This window comes from Mustelus asterias, chromosome 15, assembly GCF_964213995.1.
Source record: "Mustelus asterias chromosome 15, sMusAst1.hap1.1, whole genome shotgun sequence".
Lineage (NCBI taxonomy): Eukaryota > Metazoa > Chordata > Chondrichthyes > Carcharhiniformes > Triakidae > Mustelus > Mustelus asterias.
In genome coordinates this window covers 100511081-100531673 of record NC_135815.1, presented here as the reverse complement: position 1 = coordinate 100531673, position 20593 = coordinate 100511081, and the positions used below count along the sequence as shown (strand labels likewise).

General features: G+C 44.3%; 1 protein-coding gene across 4 annotated transcripts in view; it reads left to right on the top strand.

Moving 5' to 3' along the window:
• Positions 1 to 15913, top strand: part of LOC144504689 (homeobox protein Meis1) — a 246016-nt gene extending 230103 nt beyond the window's left edge. For 2 of the 4 annotated variants that reach the window (XM_078230403.1, XM_078230402.1), the window contains exons 11-12: positions 11082 to 11171; positions 14268 to 15907. In XM_078230403.1, coding sequence (XP_078086529.1) covers positions 11082 to 11171; positions 14268 to 14554 — 377 coding nt within the window. In that variant the 3' untranslated portion in view covers positions 14555 to 15907. Of the gene's footprint in view, positions 1 to 11081; positions 11172 to 11502; positions 11599 to 14267 lie in introns of all 4 variants that reach the window. The other 2 variants (XM_078230406.1, XM_078230405.1) reach the window with 2 other exon arrangements.
• Positions 15914 to 20593: the final 4680 nt, after the last annotated feature.

The following is a 20593-nucleotide window of genomic DNA, read 5'->3' as shown; positions in this document are numbered from 1 at the left end:
TTCACCCTTTTCTAGTTGGGTGAGGGGGGTTCGGCTCATTCCCATCCCCACCATCCCAAACACGGCAAACCAAGTGCCGCCGGATGGCCAATTGGTGGCCCCCCAGTTGGGGGTAATCAGCTGGCATTGGGAATTTGACTAACCCTTCCTCCCCAACTCTGACAGGGAGGGGCTGCCGGCACAAAGCAGTCTGGAATTTTCCCAGTCCGTGTGGCTGAGTAACCCCAGCGAAAAATCCAGCCCATAATAACAGTTTCTGATAGGAGAAAACCTTCTGCCCATCTGGCTAACCTATCGCTAATAACCCAAAACCCCATTTAGAAGAACCTACCCCTTTCCTTCTTGAAATCATCAAAGTTCCTGATCCTATGCCACTAATCTTTCACACACTTGACACTCAATAAATCTGCACCTCATGCATTCCCTATATTCTCTCGTGCTCATTGTAAAAATGACCCATTTAGCTTTAGTTCTGTGCCCAGTTTAAAACATAATTACTTGGTCTCCATTTGTCACATCATTTCATAATTTTAAATTTCTCCCAGTTCCTTTTTGAAAGGATCAGGATAGTCAATCTTTCCTTTGATAGCATTCCCTTAAACTCTGGGATTGACCGTGTAACCCTGTTCCATACCCTATAGTAGGACAGATGCATCTGAGGGAGATGGGAATAAGAGGGTTACGGTGGGAGATTTGGATGAGAAAAGATGGGAGGAGGTTCAAGGGGAGCATCGATGCCAGCATGAACTGGCTGGTCTGAATGGCCTGTCTGTGTGCCAATACCCCGTGTATCCGATGTCATCCTGTGTAATACATGACTCCGATAACAGAATCGATGGCTGGCTTATGGCCCCAGGAAGGCAGTCTTAGAGAGATTCAGGACCTTGCCAGAAAATAGCAAAAGAGGGAAGAAAAGAAAATCCCGTATGGCACTCCCAATTTGACAGTAAAATTACAGGACTATAACTCATAATCCCTAACACCTTGGGCCAAGCAAACTTTCCCTTAGTGACACATAAATGGGCATGATGTCAAACTCAATCGAACCCAACTTGCATCCATTCACTGAATTGATATTATCCCACTGGGAGCTGTGTGTTTTTTTAAAAAATATATTTAAATTCAGTTCAAATTAGTAAACTGTGGCCTGCAGCCTAATGAGCTTCCAACAACATATCACTGAACAGTGACAAGGAATATAAACTCGGGAAGTATCACTATTACCCTCATCCAAACCTGGCCAAATGTAAATATTTCCAAAATTTCATGAATGGTGTTTATTTTTTTTATTATTTCTTAGTGTCAGAAATAGGCTTACATTAACACTGTAATGAAGTTACTGTGAAAATCCCCTAGTCACCACACTCCGGTGCCTGTTCGGATACACTGAGGGAGAATTTAGCACGGCCAATGCATCTCACCAGCGGGAGGACTTCCTCACACTATAACATTGACAAACTACTCCTCAAAAATACTTCATTGACTGGGGGGCATCCCCAATTCATGGAAGGAGCTTAATAAATACAACTGTTTGTCTTTCTTAACATTATTGTTTGTGAACTTTCTTCTTGAAAGTCTTAATGGATCAAAAGTTTTGCATTTCCCTGAAAATTGTGAGCATGATTCTGCACGATTCAGAGGCTGAAGCTGGTGTTCTACGGCATGTTCTCCTGCCTTAACTTCTCTGGCTGCAAGCTGTGTCATTACCTCTTTAGTGCTGGGGCAGGTCAGGTCAGATATGGGGGATGGGAGAACAGGAGTTTTGTTTTAAGTTGGTAATTGGGTTCACACTAGATGGAAACCAGATTTGTCCCAGTCTGAATTGCAATGGGGTTGAGTGCAGTCAGGAAAATTCTCCCTTTTGATTGTTTGAAGGATGTGAGAATCGGGGGGCCTTGCCAACAATCGCTTGGAAATGCAGTTTCTGAATGCGGTGGATTTCCATTTGCGTTTGGTTGACCTCTGAGCGTTTGGGCGCAACCATTTTAAAATCCAGACATGTTGCCACATTCTTCCCCTTTGGGGAAAAAAAAATCTACGCTAAGACCATTACTCGAATAGCAAGCTTTGCAGCGACACATAAATCTCCATCTGGACTGGATATATTGGAGCATAACGATGGCTACAAGGAACAAGTGAATACATTGCTGTATCCTGGAGAGCTCCTGTCCGTATGAATTGGAGTCCTATACACCCACTCCTTTTAACTAATAAAAATTACCAATTTCGAATCAGAAACTGGGTCTGTTTACTCTTCAGTATTTACATGCATGGGTTGGAAACAGCAAGCCATTTCAGGCTGCATAGATGGTTGTTAGCAGCTGATAACATCACTGTTCAACTTCTATTTTTAAGATGGAGGCTGTAGATATTAAACAGGGAAGCGTCGTCTTTTGCAGATTAATGGACGAGCATTAGTTATTATTAAATTCTTTATAGAGGGGATTCATAGTGAAGGGGACCAGTGCTAAAAGTAGAGGAATTACTTCAGTTGTATATCATATTTTAAAAATTCTTTCTGGTGTCCCTCCCCAAGACTCTATTCAAGCCGATCTCTTGTTATCTGACGTGGAAATCTCAATTCTCTTCCTCTGATAATTGAGTTGAGTAAGGTAGTAGATAGTTCCATGGGCTAGATACTGTGATGTGGAGATGTCGGCGTTGGACTGGGGCAAACACAGTAAAAGTTTTAACAACACCAGGTTAAAGTCCAACAGGTTTATTTGGTAGCAAATGCCATTAGCTTTCAGAGCGCTGCTCCTTCGTGGATATCTGCTCTCAAACAGGACATACCGAGACACAAAATCTTGAGAGCAGATATCCATTCCATCTGACGAAGGAGCAGTGCTCCGAAAGCTAATGGCATTTGCTACCAAATAAACCTGTTGGATTTTAACCTGGTGTTGTTAAAACTCTTACTAGATACTGTGCCCAGGCCCCAGTCAGTGGTGAATAGATTTTGGCCTTGGTCAAATAACGATATAGGAGCTACAACTATCTCACCGTCCCTGCATTGAGGAACCATTCATTCTTTATTTTTATTCACTTGTGGGATATGGGCGTCACTGGCTGGTCAGCATTTATTGCCCAACCCCAGTTGCCCATGGAGAGCAGTCGAGAGTCAACCACATTGCTGTGGCTCTGGACTCACATGTAGGCCAGACGAGGTAAGGATGACAGATTTCCTTCCCTAAAGGACATTAGTGAACCAGATCTTGATCACTATCCACTGCTTCCTGCTGAATGGGAAGTTGGGTAAATACTATCCGACTGGAGAAGGTCCTTTGAGCCTTTTCCAGCATTCAGATCGGGGCCATCCGGATGTTAACGCGGTCCATTCACCATTTGCTCTTGCTGAATGCAAGTTTTGAGATTTTCACCTGATTTTCAACTCTATGTTCCTTTGGGGTCAGATATTCCAGACATTATTTGAAGGGGAGGGAGCTAAGGCAGCAGGGAAGGTTGCATGGACTGCACCTCTCCCCTACAATTCCAGCTCTACAACCTGTCTCCTCAAATTCCAGCCTCTTGCTCCACCATTGGTGACTGTGCCTTCAGTTTATTTATTAGTGTTACAAGTTGGTTTACATGAACACTGCAATGAAGTTACTGTGAAAATCCCCGAGTCGCCACACTCCGGCGCCTGTTCGGGTGCACGGAGGGAGAATTTAGCATGGCCAATGCACCTAACCAGCACATCTTTCAGACTGTGGGAGGAAACAGGAGCACCCGGAGGAAACCCACGCAGACACGGGGAGGACATGCAGACTCGGCACAGACAGTGACCCAAGCTGGGAATCGAACCCGGGTCTCTGGTGATGTGAGGCAGCAGTGCTAACCCACTGTGCCACTGTGCCGCCCAGAGCTCTAAGCTTTGAAACTCCCTCCCTACACCTGACTGCCTCTCTCTCCTTTTACATTTCACTCTTTAACTTATACCTGTTTGACCAAGCATTGGGCACCAGCCCTATTATCTCCCTGTGCGTGGGTGGGCCATTATTTGATAAACACCCCTGCAATATGCCCTCAAGATATTTTGTTGATGAAGGGGCAACACTCCAAAAGCTCATGCTAACAAATAAACCTGTTAGACTTTAACCTGGTGTTGTGAGACTTCTTACTGATATTTTGTTGATGACGGGACCCACAGCAGGCCACCTCCCGGGGAGATTCCGGATCGTGACTCAGTGAGGGAACTAGGAATTCTTGAACCCAAAGTGATTTCCCCTCCTTTGCCCCAGCTCCATTCCCTTAGCATTATAGGTTTTGTAAGGGACAGGCAGAGGTGCTGCCTCTGACAAGGCAGGTCTAGAACTCCCAGGAGCAGCAAGAACTTGTTCTCCAATTGGCTTTGCTGGAGTCTGCGGTTTTTCATCTAGAGTCAGGATGAATTCTCCAGGAGATTTTGAATGCTCTATGATTTGATTTGATTTGATTTATTATTGTCACATGTATTGGGATACAGTGAAAAGTATTGTTTCTTGCGTGCTATACAGAAAAAGCATACCATTCATAGAATATATAGAGGAGAAGGAAAGGCCCCCATTTGTTGTATGTAAACAGATTGTTGTGTGAACGGTAACACTAGTCTAAACCATACACTTTTGCTTTTAAATTTGTTCGTTAAAAAGGAACCCCAGATGAAGAGCTCGGAAGGGTTGAATCTCATTCTCGATCACACGCAAGCTTTGCAACGCTGGCTGCTGGTGATATGAATTATGTTTTCCACGAAGCAGATGACACCTTTGTGCTAAATATTAAGAAATACTGAAATACTCTGACTTACAAAGATGAAGATGCCCTTTTAATGAATTATGAAGTGCTAAATGACTCGACTGCGCCCATTATCGCACTGAGAACTGCATTAATGTTAAAGCAGAGAATAAAGCAGATTAGATGTATCTCTTAACAAGGGGGAGTAAGAAATAATGGGGCCGGGATGAGACACAGGTCTGAGCGGAAAAGTCATTGACCTAAAATATTAATTTGTTTCCCTCAACAGATGCTGCCTGACCTGCTGAGTATTTCCAGCATCGTTCTGATTTATTATCTGTTCATGTTTAACAATTATTGTTAGGCCGAAAAAATCAAAATGGACTCTGCAAAAGGCTCAATTACACGAACACTAAAAGTGCTTAATGTTGTCCATTTTCTGTTAAAAGTTGTTTATTCGTATTATCTTAAATGACTTGATTTATTATTGTCACATGTATTAACATACAGTGAAAAGTATTGTTTCTTGCGCGCTATACAGACAAAGCATACCGTTCATAGAGAAGGAAAGGAGAGGGTGCAGAATGTAGTGTTACAGTCTTAGCTAAGAGTAGAGAAAGATCAACTTAATGCAAGGTAGGTCCATTCAAAAGTCTGATGGCAGCAGGGAAGAAGCTGTTCTTGAGTCGGCTGGTACGTGACCTCAGACTTTTATATATTTTTCCCGATGGAAGAAGGTGGAAGAGAGTGTATTCGGGGTGAAAGTATTGTTTCTTGCGCACTATACAGACAAACCATACCGTTCGTAGAGTACATAGGGGAGAAGGAAAGGAGAGGTTGCAGATTGTAGTGTTACAGTCACAGAATCAAACAATCCCTACAGTGCAGAAGGAGGCCAGTTGGCCCATCGAGCCTGCACTGACAACAATCCCACCCAGGCCCTATCCCCACAACCCCCCCTATTTACCCTGCCAATCCCCCTAACACCAAGGGATAATTTATCATGGCCGATCCACCTAACCCGCACATCTTTGGACTGTGGGAGGAAACCGGAGCACCCGGAGGAAGCCCATGCAGACACGGGGAGAACGTGCAAACCCCACACAGACAGTGACCCGAGGCCAGAATCGAACCCGGGTCCCGGGCGCTGTGAGGCACCAGTGCTAACCACTGTGCCACCGTGCCTCCAGTCACAGCTGGGGTGTAGAGAAAGATCAACTTAACATGAGGTAGGTCAATTCAAAAGTCTGATGGCAGCAGGGAAGAAGCTGTTCTTGAGCCGGTTGGTACGTGAATATTGCAACAGAAAGTAAGACTGCCTTCAAGCAGAAAAAAACGCATTGAATGAGATTCTTGGAAATCGGTGCATTTTACATGTCAGGGTTACCCACTGGGATCTGCTGTAAAGCTGCTGTGCATCTTCTAAGTGTAATCCTTTAGGCTTTTAACAGGGCATTGGTTACAGCAAGTCACTTATCAGTGAATTAATCTGCTCAGCCTTCTCCTGTCTGCATGTCATAACTCGGGCACAAAAACTCAGGTTAAAAAAGGCCCTGATCACTGCTCGCTGATTATCATGTGTGGGCAAATAGGAGTGTTGCTGCAAACCATAAAACTAATATTCCTGTGACTCAGTTGGTTGCACCTTTGCTTCTAACGTGGTTCCAGATTCAAGCCACACTCTAGAAATTGAGCTGAAAAAAAAAATCCAGTATTGGAGCTTTGATGGCGCGTTTTCACCTTTTGGCTGAGATGCTAAATCAAAGGCCTGTCTGTTGCACATAAAAGATCCCATGGCACTATTTCGAAGGACGGGAGGATTTGCCCCTGGTGTTCTGGCTATTATTTATTTCTCAAATCATAGAATCCCCACAGTGCAAAAGGAGGCCATTTGGCCCATTGAGGCTGCACCGACGCTCTGACAGAATTATCTTACCCAGGCCCTCCCCCTGCCCTATCCCCATAGCCCTACACATTTCACCGTGGCTTATCACCCCCTAATCTACACATCTTTTGGACACCAAGGGGCAATTTAGTGCGGTCAATCCACCTAACCTGCACAGCTTTGGAAATCAACCCTACACAACACAGACGGTCCGCTCTTTATCACATTGCTCAGTCTGGGAGATTGTTGTGTGTTGGGTTCTGTGTCTCCTACCAGTGACTGTTCTTAAAAAGCAGTTCACAGTGTGTAAAGCATTTTGTGTCATCCAGTGGTTGTGAACAGTGCTATGTAAATGCAAATCTTTTTTGTTCTTTTACAACAAGATCTTGCATTTGTACAGCACCTTTAAACTTGTATGCCACGCCAAGACACTTCACAAGAGCGTTATCAAACAACATTTGACACCCAGTCACAGAGAGTCAAAGAGGTAGATTTTGAGGAAGAGAGAGAGGGAGAGACAGAATGATTTGGGGAAGGGATCCCATATCACCTTCCACACAACTTAGTTCCACCAAGACACCATGTTGGCTGCAGAGTCCAAATTCTGTGAGACTTCCTTTGTTAATTTTGCTTAACACTTCAGCTAAACCATGAGCGATTGTAATGTGATCAAGGTGTTCGTAACCCAATGGCTGTCCATTATCCTTTCTTAATTTACGCATGAAACAAAGCAACATTTATGTCTCCTCTTACCATCATTGTGGCTTTGAAACAAATGTGGGATGATAAAGTGCTAAGCAGTATAACGTCGCTGGGCCAAGTGAAGCCTTCTCCCAGGTGTGAATAGGAAGGTGCAAGGAGAGTCATTATTGAGCCAATGTCATACATCTCTGCACAGCTAACTCAAGAATGATATCAATGAAGCATTGTGAGTAAGGGCACTAGCCAGCCTTCTCAACCATAGAAGATGGATGGTCTAAGAAGGCCAGCACAGAGAGGAAACCAGATCCCAAACGGTAAAAACAAGGCTATATATTACATTCGCAAATGCTTAATCGCATTGCGGGGGTGATTTTCGTTTTGTGCCTAACTTCTGCTCCACTGCGAATTAGCAGGATGGCTGTGGTGATATTTAAGAGGTGATGTTGTGTCATTTTGCCTTGAGCTCTGGCCGTGACCTCCACTGTAACCATCTAATGGAGAAACCGTTCAAGCACCCTCTGTCTAAAATGGCACTAATTTTAACCCGAGGCCTTGGAACGCCGTAGAGTGGAATTCTCTAGCTGAAAGATTTTAATAGTCGGACATTTTGAAACTGGGACAGAATGTCTGCAGACTTCCTCCACGGGCTGTGTGTAACTAAAGCATAATCATCTTCTTTATAATCGTCTTTCTGATTCGGTTACACAGCGAAAGGCTTCCTCCGCCCTTTCTAAACGAGCTTGTGTTTCACAATTTGAAAATAAGTACGATGGTGTTTTAAAACCATTGCCTGTGTAGATTTTTGGCATGTTTCTCCACTGCCTCTGTCCAACCTGCTTTTTAGCTTTTGGGTTTTTTTTAACCACTGTATGCTCAGGGAAGATGGGACAAGCCAGACAAGAACGATCTTGCTTTAAGATTACATTCAAATATCCACAAAAGATTGAAGACAACAGCAAAGAAGTTCCACCAGATCTTTATAACTCACAAGGCCTTGTAGGGACACAAAAGAGGTTTACTAAAATGGTCCCAGGAAGAGGGACTTTAGTTCTGTGGAGAAGCTGGGATTATCCTCCTTAGAGGAAGAAGATTGAGGAGAGATTGGTTAGACAGCTTCAAAATTATGGGGGGGCTTGGTGAGTATAATTGAAGGGGAACTGTTTCCAGTGGCAGGAGACCATAAGATATAGGGGCAGAAGCAGGCCATTCAGCCCATTGAGTCTGCAGTGCTACTCATGACTGATCATAGAATCCCTACAGTGCAGAAGGAGGCCATATGGCCCATCGAGTCTGCACCAACTCTCCGATAGAGCATCTTACCCAAGCCCTTTCCCCATAGCCCCTCATATTTACCTTGCTAATTCTCCCATCATGGGACACAAAGGGACAATTTAGCAAGGCCAATCCACCTCACCTGCACATCTGTGGGAGGAAACCGGAGCACCCAGAGGAAACCTACGCAGACAAACCCACACAGACACGGGGAGAACGTTCAATAAAAAATATCTGGAATTAAAAATCTACTGATGATCATGAAACCATTGTCGATTGTCGGAAAAACCCATCTGGTTCACAAATGTCCTTTAGGGAAGGAAATCTGCCTGGTCTGCCTACATGTGACTCCAGAGCCACAGCAATGTGGTTGACTCTCAACTGTCCTCTGAAATGGCCTAACAAGCCACTGAGTTCAAGGGCAACTAGGAATGGGCAATAAATGCTGGCCCAGCCAACGACACCCATGTCTCACAAATGAATTTTTAAAAAACATGCAAACTTCACACAAACAGTGACCCGAGGAAGGAATTGAACCCGGGCCCCTGGCGCTGTGAGGCAGCAGTGCTAACCACTGTGTCACCATGCCACCCCCATAATTCCACTTTCCCACCTTATCCCCATTTCAGTACCCAGCAGAAGCAGATTTAAGGAGTTACCGGAGAAAACTTTTTTTGTAACATGGAAGGCGCTGCCTGAAAGGGCAGTGGAAGTAGACTCAGCAGTAACTTTCAAAAGGGAATTGGATAAATATTTGAAGTGAAAATGTTCAGGGCTATGGGGATAGTGCAAGGAAATGGGATTAATTGACCGGCTCTCTAAAAGCTAATAGAAGCAGAGAGTTGGCCCTTTCTCTGTGGTGTAACCTTGAATAATTCCATGGAAAGTTTCAAAGAGCAACCCACTGCTGGAGTCATTGCTAAACAGAAAGAGTTCTTTCCTTTTAATTTTACTGGAGCGCAGGGGGACTAATGGGCAGCAGCAAAAACTTTCCAGGGCTGATGCTCCATTGATTAGCCAGCATAATCAAGGACCCCACACACCCGGGACATTCTCCCTTCCACCTTCTTCCGTTGGGAAAAAGATACAAAAGTCTGAGGTCACGTTCCAACCGACTCAAGAACAGCTTCTTCCCTGCTGCCATCAGACTTTTGAATGGACCTACGATATATTAAGTTGATATTTCTCTACACCCTAGCTATGACTGTAACACTACATTCTATATCTTCCTTTTCCTTCTCCCCTATGTACTCTATGAATGGTATGCTTTGTCTGTATAACGCGCAAGAAACAATACTGTATCCCTATACATGTAATAATAGAACATAGAACAGTACAGCACAGAACAGGCCCTTCGGCCCACGATGTTGTGCCGAGCTTTATCTGAAACCAAGATCAAGCTATCCCACTCCCTATCATCCTGGTGTGCTCCATGTGCCTATCCAATAACCGCTTAAATGTTCCTAAAGTGTCTGACTCCACTATCACTGCAGGCAGTCCATTCCACACCCCAACCACTCTCTGCGTAAAGAACCTACCTCTGATATCCTTCCTGTATCTCCCACCACAAACCCTATAGTTATGCCCCCTTGTAATAGCTCCATCCACCCGAGGAAATAGTCTTTGAACGTTCACTCTATCTATCCCCTTCATCATTTTATAAACCTCTATTAAGTCTCCCCTCAGCCTCCTCCGCTCCAGAGAGAACAGCCCTAGCTCCCGCAACCTTTCCTCATAAATAATAATAATAATAAATCAAATCAAAAATTCTGGGCGGATTTTTCTCGTCCCACCTGCCATGGGAATCGCAGTGGGCGGGACATGGGTCATGGAAAAATCCAATGACCTCAGGCAGGATTTTCCGACATTAGGGCAAGTGGAAAATCCAGCCCTTTGTGTTAGATTTTCCAAGTGGAGAAAGCAAAGGGTTCCTGGGTGCTGGTGAACACAAGGTTCCCTTACGGTTCCCAAAGACAGGATGTTACAGAATATATTGTCCGAAGACAAACTAGAGAGACAGCGGTACCTGATCACAAATCAATTGACGATTACTCTGCCACAGAAGAATAGTCTAAAATAGCCTTGAACCTTCCATACTTTTTAGTGGCATCATCTTCAGAACCTACTCATTGTTCAATGTGCGCATAGTGAAATGGATGACGTGCCAACAAGCTACCCTCATTAATAACCTAAGCAAAACTGGTTCAGTAACCTTCCCTCTGTTAGAATGATATAAATATCCAGGGCCTGTACCAAGGAGCAATTAGTTTAGCATTTGAAGTGAAAGTAAGCACATGGGGTCTAATACTTTTAGCCAGATTACATCAGTCGGGCGAGTATATATATATATTTTTAAAAGATGGCTTTGTGAAAAGTGAGTCAGCGAGTTGAAATTCTGTTCATATGCTTTGTATTATGGAACCTCTCCAGACGAACATGTCCCAGAGTTTGAATCAGATCAGGGCATTATCGACAGAAAATGATATCCAGACTTGTGCTTAATCCTCAGTGAGCCAAGGTGCGCCCTACAACCCAGACGGTCAGCCAATGGGAGGCTTTGTGATGGATGGCCAGCAGCATATGGGAATCAGGCCCCCTGGTAAGGCGTGTATACGTGTATTTTTGTTTCCCATATTCCATGCTCACCAGTGTTTACATCTTCATTCACACAATTCAGAGTGCTTATCAAGATTATCACCCTCATCTTTTGCTGCACTTTAGCTGCCTGCCTTGCCTTGCCTGTCTTCTATGCACCTAATGATAAAAAAGGGGGAAAACCGGTTTCTCTTGTTGTAGAAGCCCATTACCCCTGCTTGACCCTCAGATCCTGGTGTTTAAGAGAGAAAGAAAGGGTCTTATTTGGCACTATCTGTTTTTTTTTGACTTTGCTCATTTTCTGGAATCTTCTTGGATTTTTATCTCCTTTCTAGGACCTATGAGTGGAATGGGCATGAATATGGGTATGGAAGGGCAATGGCACTACATGTAACCTCCATCTAGTTTACCAATCGCAAAGCAAGGGGGAAGTAAGTACAAATAGGGTCTTTGTTTTTACATCTTGTTCTAGGAGAATTTTTTTTCCCCTCTTCATCCATTTTTTTTCTGCTGTTCCCGCCCATAACTTCATGCTTCATTCACTCTTTTCCAAACTATTCTTGGGCTATTTTCTTTTTTTCTCTTACCCATGAATGCTTGAATTCACCACCAGTGACATAAAACGTATTAAAACACGCACGTATAGCTATAAGTAGATATGTGTTTATATATGTACACACCCGCACACATACACACACATATCTATATCCATGTAGGGGTAACATTTGTGTCTAATGCTGTTATGTGGAACTGTGCACAGTAATGCAGAGAGGACCACATGACACAAACAAGAACCAGCCAGAGGGGGGGAGTGTGTCGCTATAGCAACAGACTGATTGGCAAAATGTAAGCAGTCTGCAGCAATGCAAGGAGAGGAAAGAGCATGTCCCCAAAGTGTCATAAATCTGTCTATCCACAGTTGATGCATGAGTTACATTTATACACTATCCTGGGAGACACCAAAAAGGCAATCGGACAATGTTCCAACAGCCAAGCAAACCAGGAGCATTCAACATAATTCGAATTGAGACAAATCCCTACATATTCAATTAGGGCCCCGATTTATCATTTTGTTTTAAACTAACAAAGCATTTTTCTTTTTTCTTTTTTTTTGGGAAATTATTTTTTTTTTAAAAAGGAGATGCCAGGCAGAATGGAGGAGGGTGCAGCGGGCGTAAGGAGTTCGGCTCAGACTAATTGCACACATCCAAATTAAGTATGCCATCACGTGCAGTGTGACAAATGGACTTGACTTTTCGAGGATACAAAAATAGAGATCATTAATGCAATCCTGAATGGTTGGTCCGGGTAAAAGCGAAGCCTTGTGAGCTCTCTGCTTTTTACTGCCCTTGCCCTTCATGATAAATGAGAGTTATTCTTCTCTTTTTTTAATTAAACCAACCATTTTGTGTGTGTGTGTGCGTGTGTGTGTGTGTGCGTATGTGTAGATTCCTGGAGTGCTCTGTTCCATTCAAACACCCAAACGCACCAACCAACAGTGACACATTAAATATAAAAAAGGCATCATCTCTTTACTGCAATTCCTCCCCCCCTCCTCCTCCCTGAAGATTGGCATTAATTGAGGGTCCCTTCTGCTTCTTTCCAGTAACTCTGTTCCTCTCATGTGTTAGCAGACTATTTTTTGTTTTTTGAGAGGATCTGAAGGCCAAGTGAATTCTAGATTCTGCCTGGAATCAAAGATCAGTGTGACAATTGGCTGTGAAAAAATTCCATTGAGCTCAGGAAGGCAACAGACTTATTACCTCAGCATGGAAATTTCTAGCTTGGCTAATTTAAATATTGTTTCTTAGTTTCTAGGGTCAATTAAATTTAAATGATGTATTATATGCTTCATGACCAATTAAATTAATAGGTTATTACAAAAATATTATCGGCTTATTTGATTATGGAGCAGTGGGTACAGTATATTTTATAAGCAATTTTCATTAGTTGGCAATTGTTCCTTAAGGGTAGATTAAGCAGCCGTTTGCTGTACAGCTTTAGAGACCTGAATCCAAGGTGTTTGTAGCCGTCACAGCGCCATATTACTCAGAAGCAAAGCCAATTGAACCTACTTAGCGAGAGCACTGTGCGTTCCACCCCCGATGATTATAGAGCTTATAGCTCTTAGGAACAATACACCTGTCAATTCCCATCAACCGTGGCAACCCATGCAGAAGGTAGCGGGCCTAAGGAGAGCAGGAGGCTCATTGTTTTAAACCGCCACCCCACCCCCCCCCCTCCCCATTTTTCTTTTTGTTTCCATCCAAACTCAGCCAAGGGTGGCCCGAATTCAAATTCTTGCTTTTCAGACATTAGTGATCACAGAGAAAGATTTAATTAATGAACATTATTGATTTGCTCCTATGTGCCCGGCCGCCTCACAGGTATGGTTTAGTAACCATGCTTAGTGACCCAGTCTCTCTCTCCCCCCCCCCCCCCCCCCCCCCACCACCCCCCACCCCCTCCACCCTGGCATCCTTGGAGGCCTTTTGTTAGGAAATCCACCCTCCAATTACCAAGCAAAAGTTTTTTGACCTTTTTTTTACAAGGTCATGATTGCCCCCCTCCCCAACCCCCGCCACTTCTTTTGCTCCAAACCTTTCCATTTTCAGTAATAAAAGTGATTGCTGATTAAGGTTTCGCTTAAGTTGCGGCGACCCCATGGTCTTCGAACAACAGGGGGTATGTCGTTCCAGTTCTCTCCAGTGGGACAGTGCAATTAGAAATTTCTTTCTAATTGCATCACGCCAAGTTTGGGCTAAACTTTTCCTGCAATAATGAGGAACTCATTTCAAACGTTGGGACACATTCCGAAAGTTACTCTCAGTCAACATTTACTCCTTGCATGACCATGTTTTTTTTTCCTTTTAAACTTCTGAAAGTTTTTTTTAAGACGATTATTTAATCATTTGTCTAAACTTCCCATTGTTTTGCAAAGCACCAAATGTGTTGGTATGATACATTGAACAAGATTTTTTATTTAAACAGTTACAGTTTTGCATAACTCCCATCTTTGACTAGATAGGTTTATATGTTCTAAGTAGATTCCGAGGTGCCTCCGTTGTTTCACTAAAGGCTTCCGTGTGCTTTTTTGCAGGATTGCAAGGTATGCCAGGGGACTATGTATCGCAGGGTGGTCCAATGGCCATGAGCATGGGACAGCCAAGTTACACCCCTCCCCAGATGCCCCCTCATCCCGCCCAATTACGACATGGACCTCCCATGCATTCCTACATTCCTGGACACCCTCACCACCCAGCAATGATGATGCATGGGGGACCACCACCCCACCCTGGGATGCCAATGTCAGCATCCAGCCCTACAATGCTTAACCCGGGAGACCCAACAATGGGAGGACAAGTGATGGACATCCATGCCCAGTAGCCGAATGGGAAATTGCATCCACAATGGTGACCCTGAGTTTCGGACACTGATTCTTAAGCAGTGAAACGGGAGCTGTGTCCCTCACATCAACTGTGGACCAACCGCAATCCAACATCTTTTCACAGGGATCCTGAGATCAGGACGCGCGTCGTGTGAGAATCAACTCCTGGGGACAAGAAATTCTGTTCAATGCTATTGTAGAATCACATGGGACGATAAAAGAAAGAAGACTGCTCTGATTATAACTTGTACATTGGATTGTACTGTCCCTATAATATGTTGTTTTCTTATAGATTTAAAAAAAATATGTAAACTTTCTTCCACACTATGTGTGTTGTTCCCCAGTCCTCCTTCTTAGTGCAAAAAAACACAGCCTTACAATTGCCCTTCAAGTGACTGGAAACTATTATGATCAGGATTTTTTTCGGTTCGGAAACAAAAGCCACACAACGCTGCAACCACCGTTCTTCGGGCAGAGGATTGCCAACGCCAGAATTTGAGCCATGCCGGCCTCTCTAGCCTAGGGGGTGAATTTGCATGTCCAATTCACTTACCATATTTCAATTGGGCTTCAGCTGATGTAAATCGGGTAGGATGGGAACACTGCAGCCATCAACAACGATTAATCAGCTGTTGCAGGCAGTGTCTTAAGGAGAGTGGGAGGAAGGAAGGAGGGGGAGGCAGAAGTTCCATTCCCCACCCCCCTAAAAAAAAACCCTCAACTGTCACATCAGAGGCTATTGAGTGCTCCTCGCCACAACGCCTGGCATGCAACACAATAATATTTGGTGCAACTGAACAAAACACAGATATCCATGGACCCGATTGAAGACATTTTGTTTTGGCTACAAATATGTTTACACCATTCTTTTTATTTTCTCCCCCCTCCCCTTCTTCTCAGACTAGAACACAACAACAAAAAAGACGGCAGCATCTTAATCCCTCTTCCCCTCTACGTGCATTTCCATTTCGTTTATCAAGAATTTGTGTAAACCTTGTAAATAGATACAATTCTCTTTTTTTGTGCAAAAAAAAAGGACTGGAAATAATTAAATGTATTATTGCAAATTTTTTTTGGTAAAAGTAGCAGTTTGGTATGAGTTGGCATGCATAAAATTTACTAAAATGCGATGAGCTAATGCCTATTATTGTGGTTCTAAACAGATGCTTGTGGATAGCATTTTTTTCTATCAAGGAAGCTGAAAAGATTACAATCGCACACCCGAGTCTTAGAGTTCTGATCGAAGCGGTTTGGATTGTAACATAACGGAGTCAATTGTTGTAGTTTTTTCTTTAACTGTGTGCGTCCTGAAATCTGAATATAAAAAAATAAAAATTATTTTTGTCATGCTGACGGAGCTTGTTTTGGGGAATCCCGTTCTTTACTGTCCGCCCAATGCTGACATACCCATCCTCCTCTTTCATGGGGGGGGCGGGGGGAGGGAGAAATCCTTTGGACTGAACTCGGCGCTCCCCTGGATGGCAGAATGTTGGGAATGGGGGGGGATTTATTCCCGAGTTTGGAGGGATTGATTCTCGAGTTTGGAGCTATTCCAGAGTTTATTTGGGACTGATTCCCGAGTTTGGTGGGTTGATTTCCCGAATTTGGGGCTATTGCTGAGTTTGTTTGGGTTTGATTCCCGAGTTTGGGGCTATTCCAGAGTTTATTTGGAACTGATTTCCCGAATTTGGGGCTATTCCCGAGTTTGTTTGGGTTGGATTCCCGAGTTTGGGACTGATTCCCGAGTTTGGGACTATTCCAGAGTTTATTTGGGACTGATTTCCCGAGTTTGGGATTATTCCTGAGTTTGTTTGGGTTGGATTCCCGAGTTTGGGACTGATTCCCGAGTTTGGGATTATTCCTGGGTTTGTTTGGAACTGATTTCCCGAATTCGGGGCTATTCCTGAGTTTGTTTGGGACTGTTTCCCCGAATTTGTAGCTATTCCCGAATTTGGGACTGACTCCTGAGTTTTTTTGGGGGGGGGAGGGTGATCCCCCGAGTTTGGGGCTATTTCTGAGTTTGGATCTATCTGTTGGGGAGCGGGTTGATGAGTTTCTATAAGAGGAACAAGTTGCCTTTCATGAGGCGGTGCAAACGCTTCGATTCTTCAGTTGTAACCCAAGTGGAGTTGGCACTGGCAACAGCAACAACAGAAAAGACCCCCCCCCGCCCCCCCCCACTTTTCCCACAAACATTCCTTCAGGACTTTTGCTCCATCTCGTACCCCAAGACGAAAAGTTACCCGAACTGCAATCGTGAATGGAAACTTTGGAAAAAACTGCTACATTTTGTCGGTCCTTTGATAGTTTATGTCGTGTCCTTTGAACGTGTTTTTATTTATTTTTGTAAAAGTGCTTGCTTCAAACTGCTGGATTTATCCCACAACAAGATTCAAAGGTGCTGGAGGAATGATTTATAACAGGAATGACAGAGGGAGGGAGATTCAGGTGGTTGTGTGTGTGTGTGCAGATCAGCTCAAAGTGGCCCAGAATTAAAAACTTTTAAAAAGTTAAGTGTCAAAAGTGTGTCCCCCTCCTCTCCCCCCTCTCCCCAAAAGCAGGGAGCTCTGACCCTATAGTCTTCATGGAAAATTGGCCGCTCCTTTTTGCATTAAAATTCATTTAGATAAAATTGCCACAAACATTTAAATACATAGATTAGTTCCCAGTCACGCCTTATTGCACTCTCTGAATGGGCGCGTTAAGTACATTTTCTTGGTGGAGATACCGTATTCTCGGGGCTGCTTGGCGTTTCCTAGTTACACCAGACCCAAAAATAACACCCCCCGCCCCGCCAGCCCATCCCTATCTCCTTAGTCATTCAGGGGCTGTTACATCTCCCCTTCCTCTCACTGCCCGCTTCTATGTTTTGGGGGTGGGATTTAAGAGCGACCCCCACTCCCGTCCCTAGGGTCCCCCTTTTTTGCCCCACAAGGGGCAGCCCCCCCTCCCTTCCCTCCTCCTCCCAAAAAAAACAACCCCACAAAGAACCCCCTGAGCTTGTGCTGAGAAAATCCCCCCCCCCCCTCCCCCTCCCAGTATCAAGGCCGTGCTCATGGGGAGCTCTGCAAACTCAGCGCCGCAGAAGCCACTCCATCCCCGCAGCTCAGGCTGGGAGCTGTCTTCCTCAGCTTTGACTGCCATCTCTTGGGAAGGCGGAGGAATGTTTCTGGTGAATGTTCCCAGCACTCTGTGTGTCCCACCCCCCCTGTTCCCTCTCTGCTCACTTGGCTTCAGGAATGGCATTCGGGCCAGTTTGATTATTTCAAACACTTCTTATTTTGGATATAAGGGGAAATAAACTGCAGTGAGAGGAGCGCTGGTGACCAAGTTTTCACCATATTTGTGTGTGTGTGTGTGTGAGGGGGGAAATGGATTGAGCTGTTTGTTCAGGGACAAGGTTTCCTTCTCAAACTGCTTGCTGGGGGTTGCTTACCCCAGTGTGTGTGTGTGTGTGAGAGAGAGAGAGTGTGTAGATAAGCTTGAATGCATGTGTGTGTGTGTGAGCGAGTGTGTGTTAATGTGTCTGTGTATCTGTGTATGTTGTGTGTGTCTATGTTTTTGTGTTTGTGCGTGTGTCTATATTTGTAAGTGGATGTGATTACATTTGTGTGTGAGCCTATGTGCCTGTGTATGCGAGTTTTGTGTGTGTCTGCCTGCGCTTTGGTATGTGCATGTATGCTAGTGTGTGTCAGTTTGTGGGTATGTGTAATTGTTCGTATGAGAGTATATAAATGAGTGCATGTTTGTATATGGGTGAGTTTGTGTGTGATTGGCATGTGCGTGAATGTTTTTGTGTGTTCGTGTGATTTTATGTGTGCATATAAATGAGTGAGATTGTGTTGTGTGTGGATGTATGTATGTGAGTATGTTTGTGTGTCCATGTGAATTTGTGTGTGTATGTAGGTGAGTGCATGTGTGTTTATGAATGCATCTCTGTGTAAGTGCATGTCTGTATCCCTGTGTGAGTATGCGTTTGTGTGTGATTGTGAGCGTGCGAGTGTGTGTTTGTGATTGTGTAAATTTGAGTGTGTCTGAGTGTGTGTATTTATGTGTGTGTTTGTGAGTGTAAATTTGAGTGAGTATGTGTGTGAGTGTGTGATTGTGTGTGTGATTGTGAGAGTGCGTGTGTGAGAGTGCGTGTGTGTGAGAGATGTGTGTGGATGTGTGTGTGATTGTGAGTGTGTGTGAATAGGTGTGTGATTGTGTGTATGTGTGATTGTGAGAGTATGAGAGGGTGTGTGTGTGTGTGTATATGTCTGAGTGTGTGTGTGTGTATATATGTCTGAGTGTGTGTGTGTCTGAGTGCGTGGGTGTGTGTCTGTGAGAGTGAGTGTGTGTGAGAGAGAGTGTGTGTGAGTGTCCATGAGTGTCTGTGTGTGTGCTGCCTTCAAGTCAAGCTGTGGCTGGAGGGAGGGAGGGGGTGAGGACGGGATGATGTTAATATTCCCCCCGTGCTGCCATTGCTTTGGATGTCATCGGTTTCCTTGGTGACAAGTAATACAGCCCCAAACCCCCGGGCTCCCAGATTGTTAGAGAGGGAGAGAGACTATTTCTGGACCCTCATCTATCACTGTCAGGAGATAATGATTCCCGTTTCAGCTTCTTATTGATGTATGTAATTGCGTTATCTCAGAAGGAAGGACAAGGGCCGATCAATAGGAGCCTGCGTCTGGGAGGGAGCTGCAATGGAGATGGCCTTTGGAAAATGTCTCATTCTCTCCTGTACCCCAGGCACAAGGCAGGAAAGGGTTAAACCCTTAACAGAGAGCCGCAATGAGAGAGGGGAGACGCCTGGGTCACAGTTACACTCGCAATGAATAAAGAATAAAAGTTCATTATCAATATACTGGCCAGCACTCTCTTTTACTGACTGCCTAAGCAGCAGATATCAGACCCTGTGAAACTTAGAGTGAATGTAACGCCATGCACAGGACTTTCAAGGGACATCCAGTCATGGTGGGGGAGGGGGGGGGGGATGAGAGGGACACACACACACACAACACACACAGGTTTTTCAGTTTAATGAAGCAATAAAAACAAAACACTTCAAAAATTAATGGCGTATTATAAAAGGGCACTTTAATTTACTCATGTCCCCCCTCCCTCCCTCCCCCTTCTCCCTTGCAACCATTTCCAGCGGGCAGGTCGCTTAAGACACAGTCACCCCGCCACCAAACAACGGGGACAGTGCGAACAGGTCACAACTTCGCACTGATGTCAAGTTTATTTATTTCTGTGTGTGTCTCAGTACGAAAAGCGACCCTTTCCCTCTCAAAAAAAAACCAGAGTAAGATTTATGTAAATTCTAACACTGTATCGCCCCCCCCCCCCCCCCCCGGCCCACTACCTTTTCCTTTGCCGGTTTACGGGAGAACATTCAATGAGTTGTCTCCTGGATATTCAAACGGGATGAATGAATACATTCGATGTGGTTGGTGCTGTATGAAATATTAATCGGCCTCTCTCTTTGTGTTACACCGGCCCCGCTCAATTGTTCCAACTTATTTTAAGTTAAGGCTTTGCCGTGCTCCAAGTACACAAACGAGGTTTAAATATAAAACTGCAATGAATGTTTGCTGCAAGTACTAGCTGTCCTCCCGGAGATTGTACGGTGCAGAAAATAATGCTCCAATTCAAATTCCCCTGGAAAAGACAGACATTCCAATGTCCCCAATTTCACCCACTCACTTTCTCTCTGAATCGATTCGGGAACCCAAACAGAAAAGAAAATTGGTTCAGGAAATGCTGGAAAATCTCAGCAGAGATTGGTTCACCTGATCGCATCTGATCATTTTAACAAAAATAATATTCGGAATAGAAGAATATTTCATCCGAAACCCCTCACTTCATTAAAAAAAAACCCTCCCCGAATTAATTCTGCTTTAATTTCACTCCCTCCCGAATTCAGCCGCAAACACAGGATTCCTGTTTATTTAATATATTATAATCTTACTAGTAACTGTGCCGCAGAATGGAAGATGCAATAATATTTAACCGCCTTGTTTAGGGCTTGTGAGAATGTTCCATCAAACAAG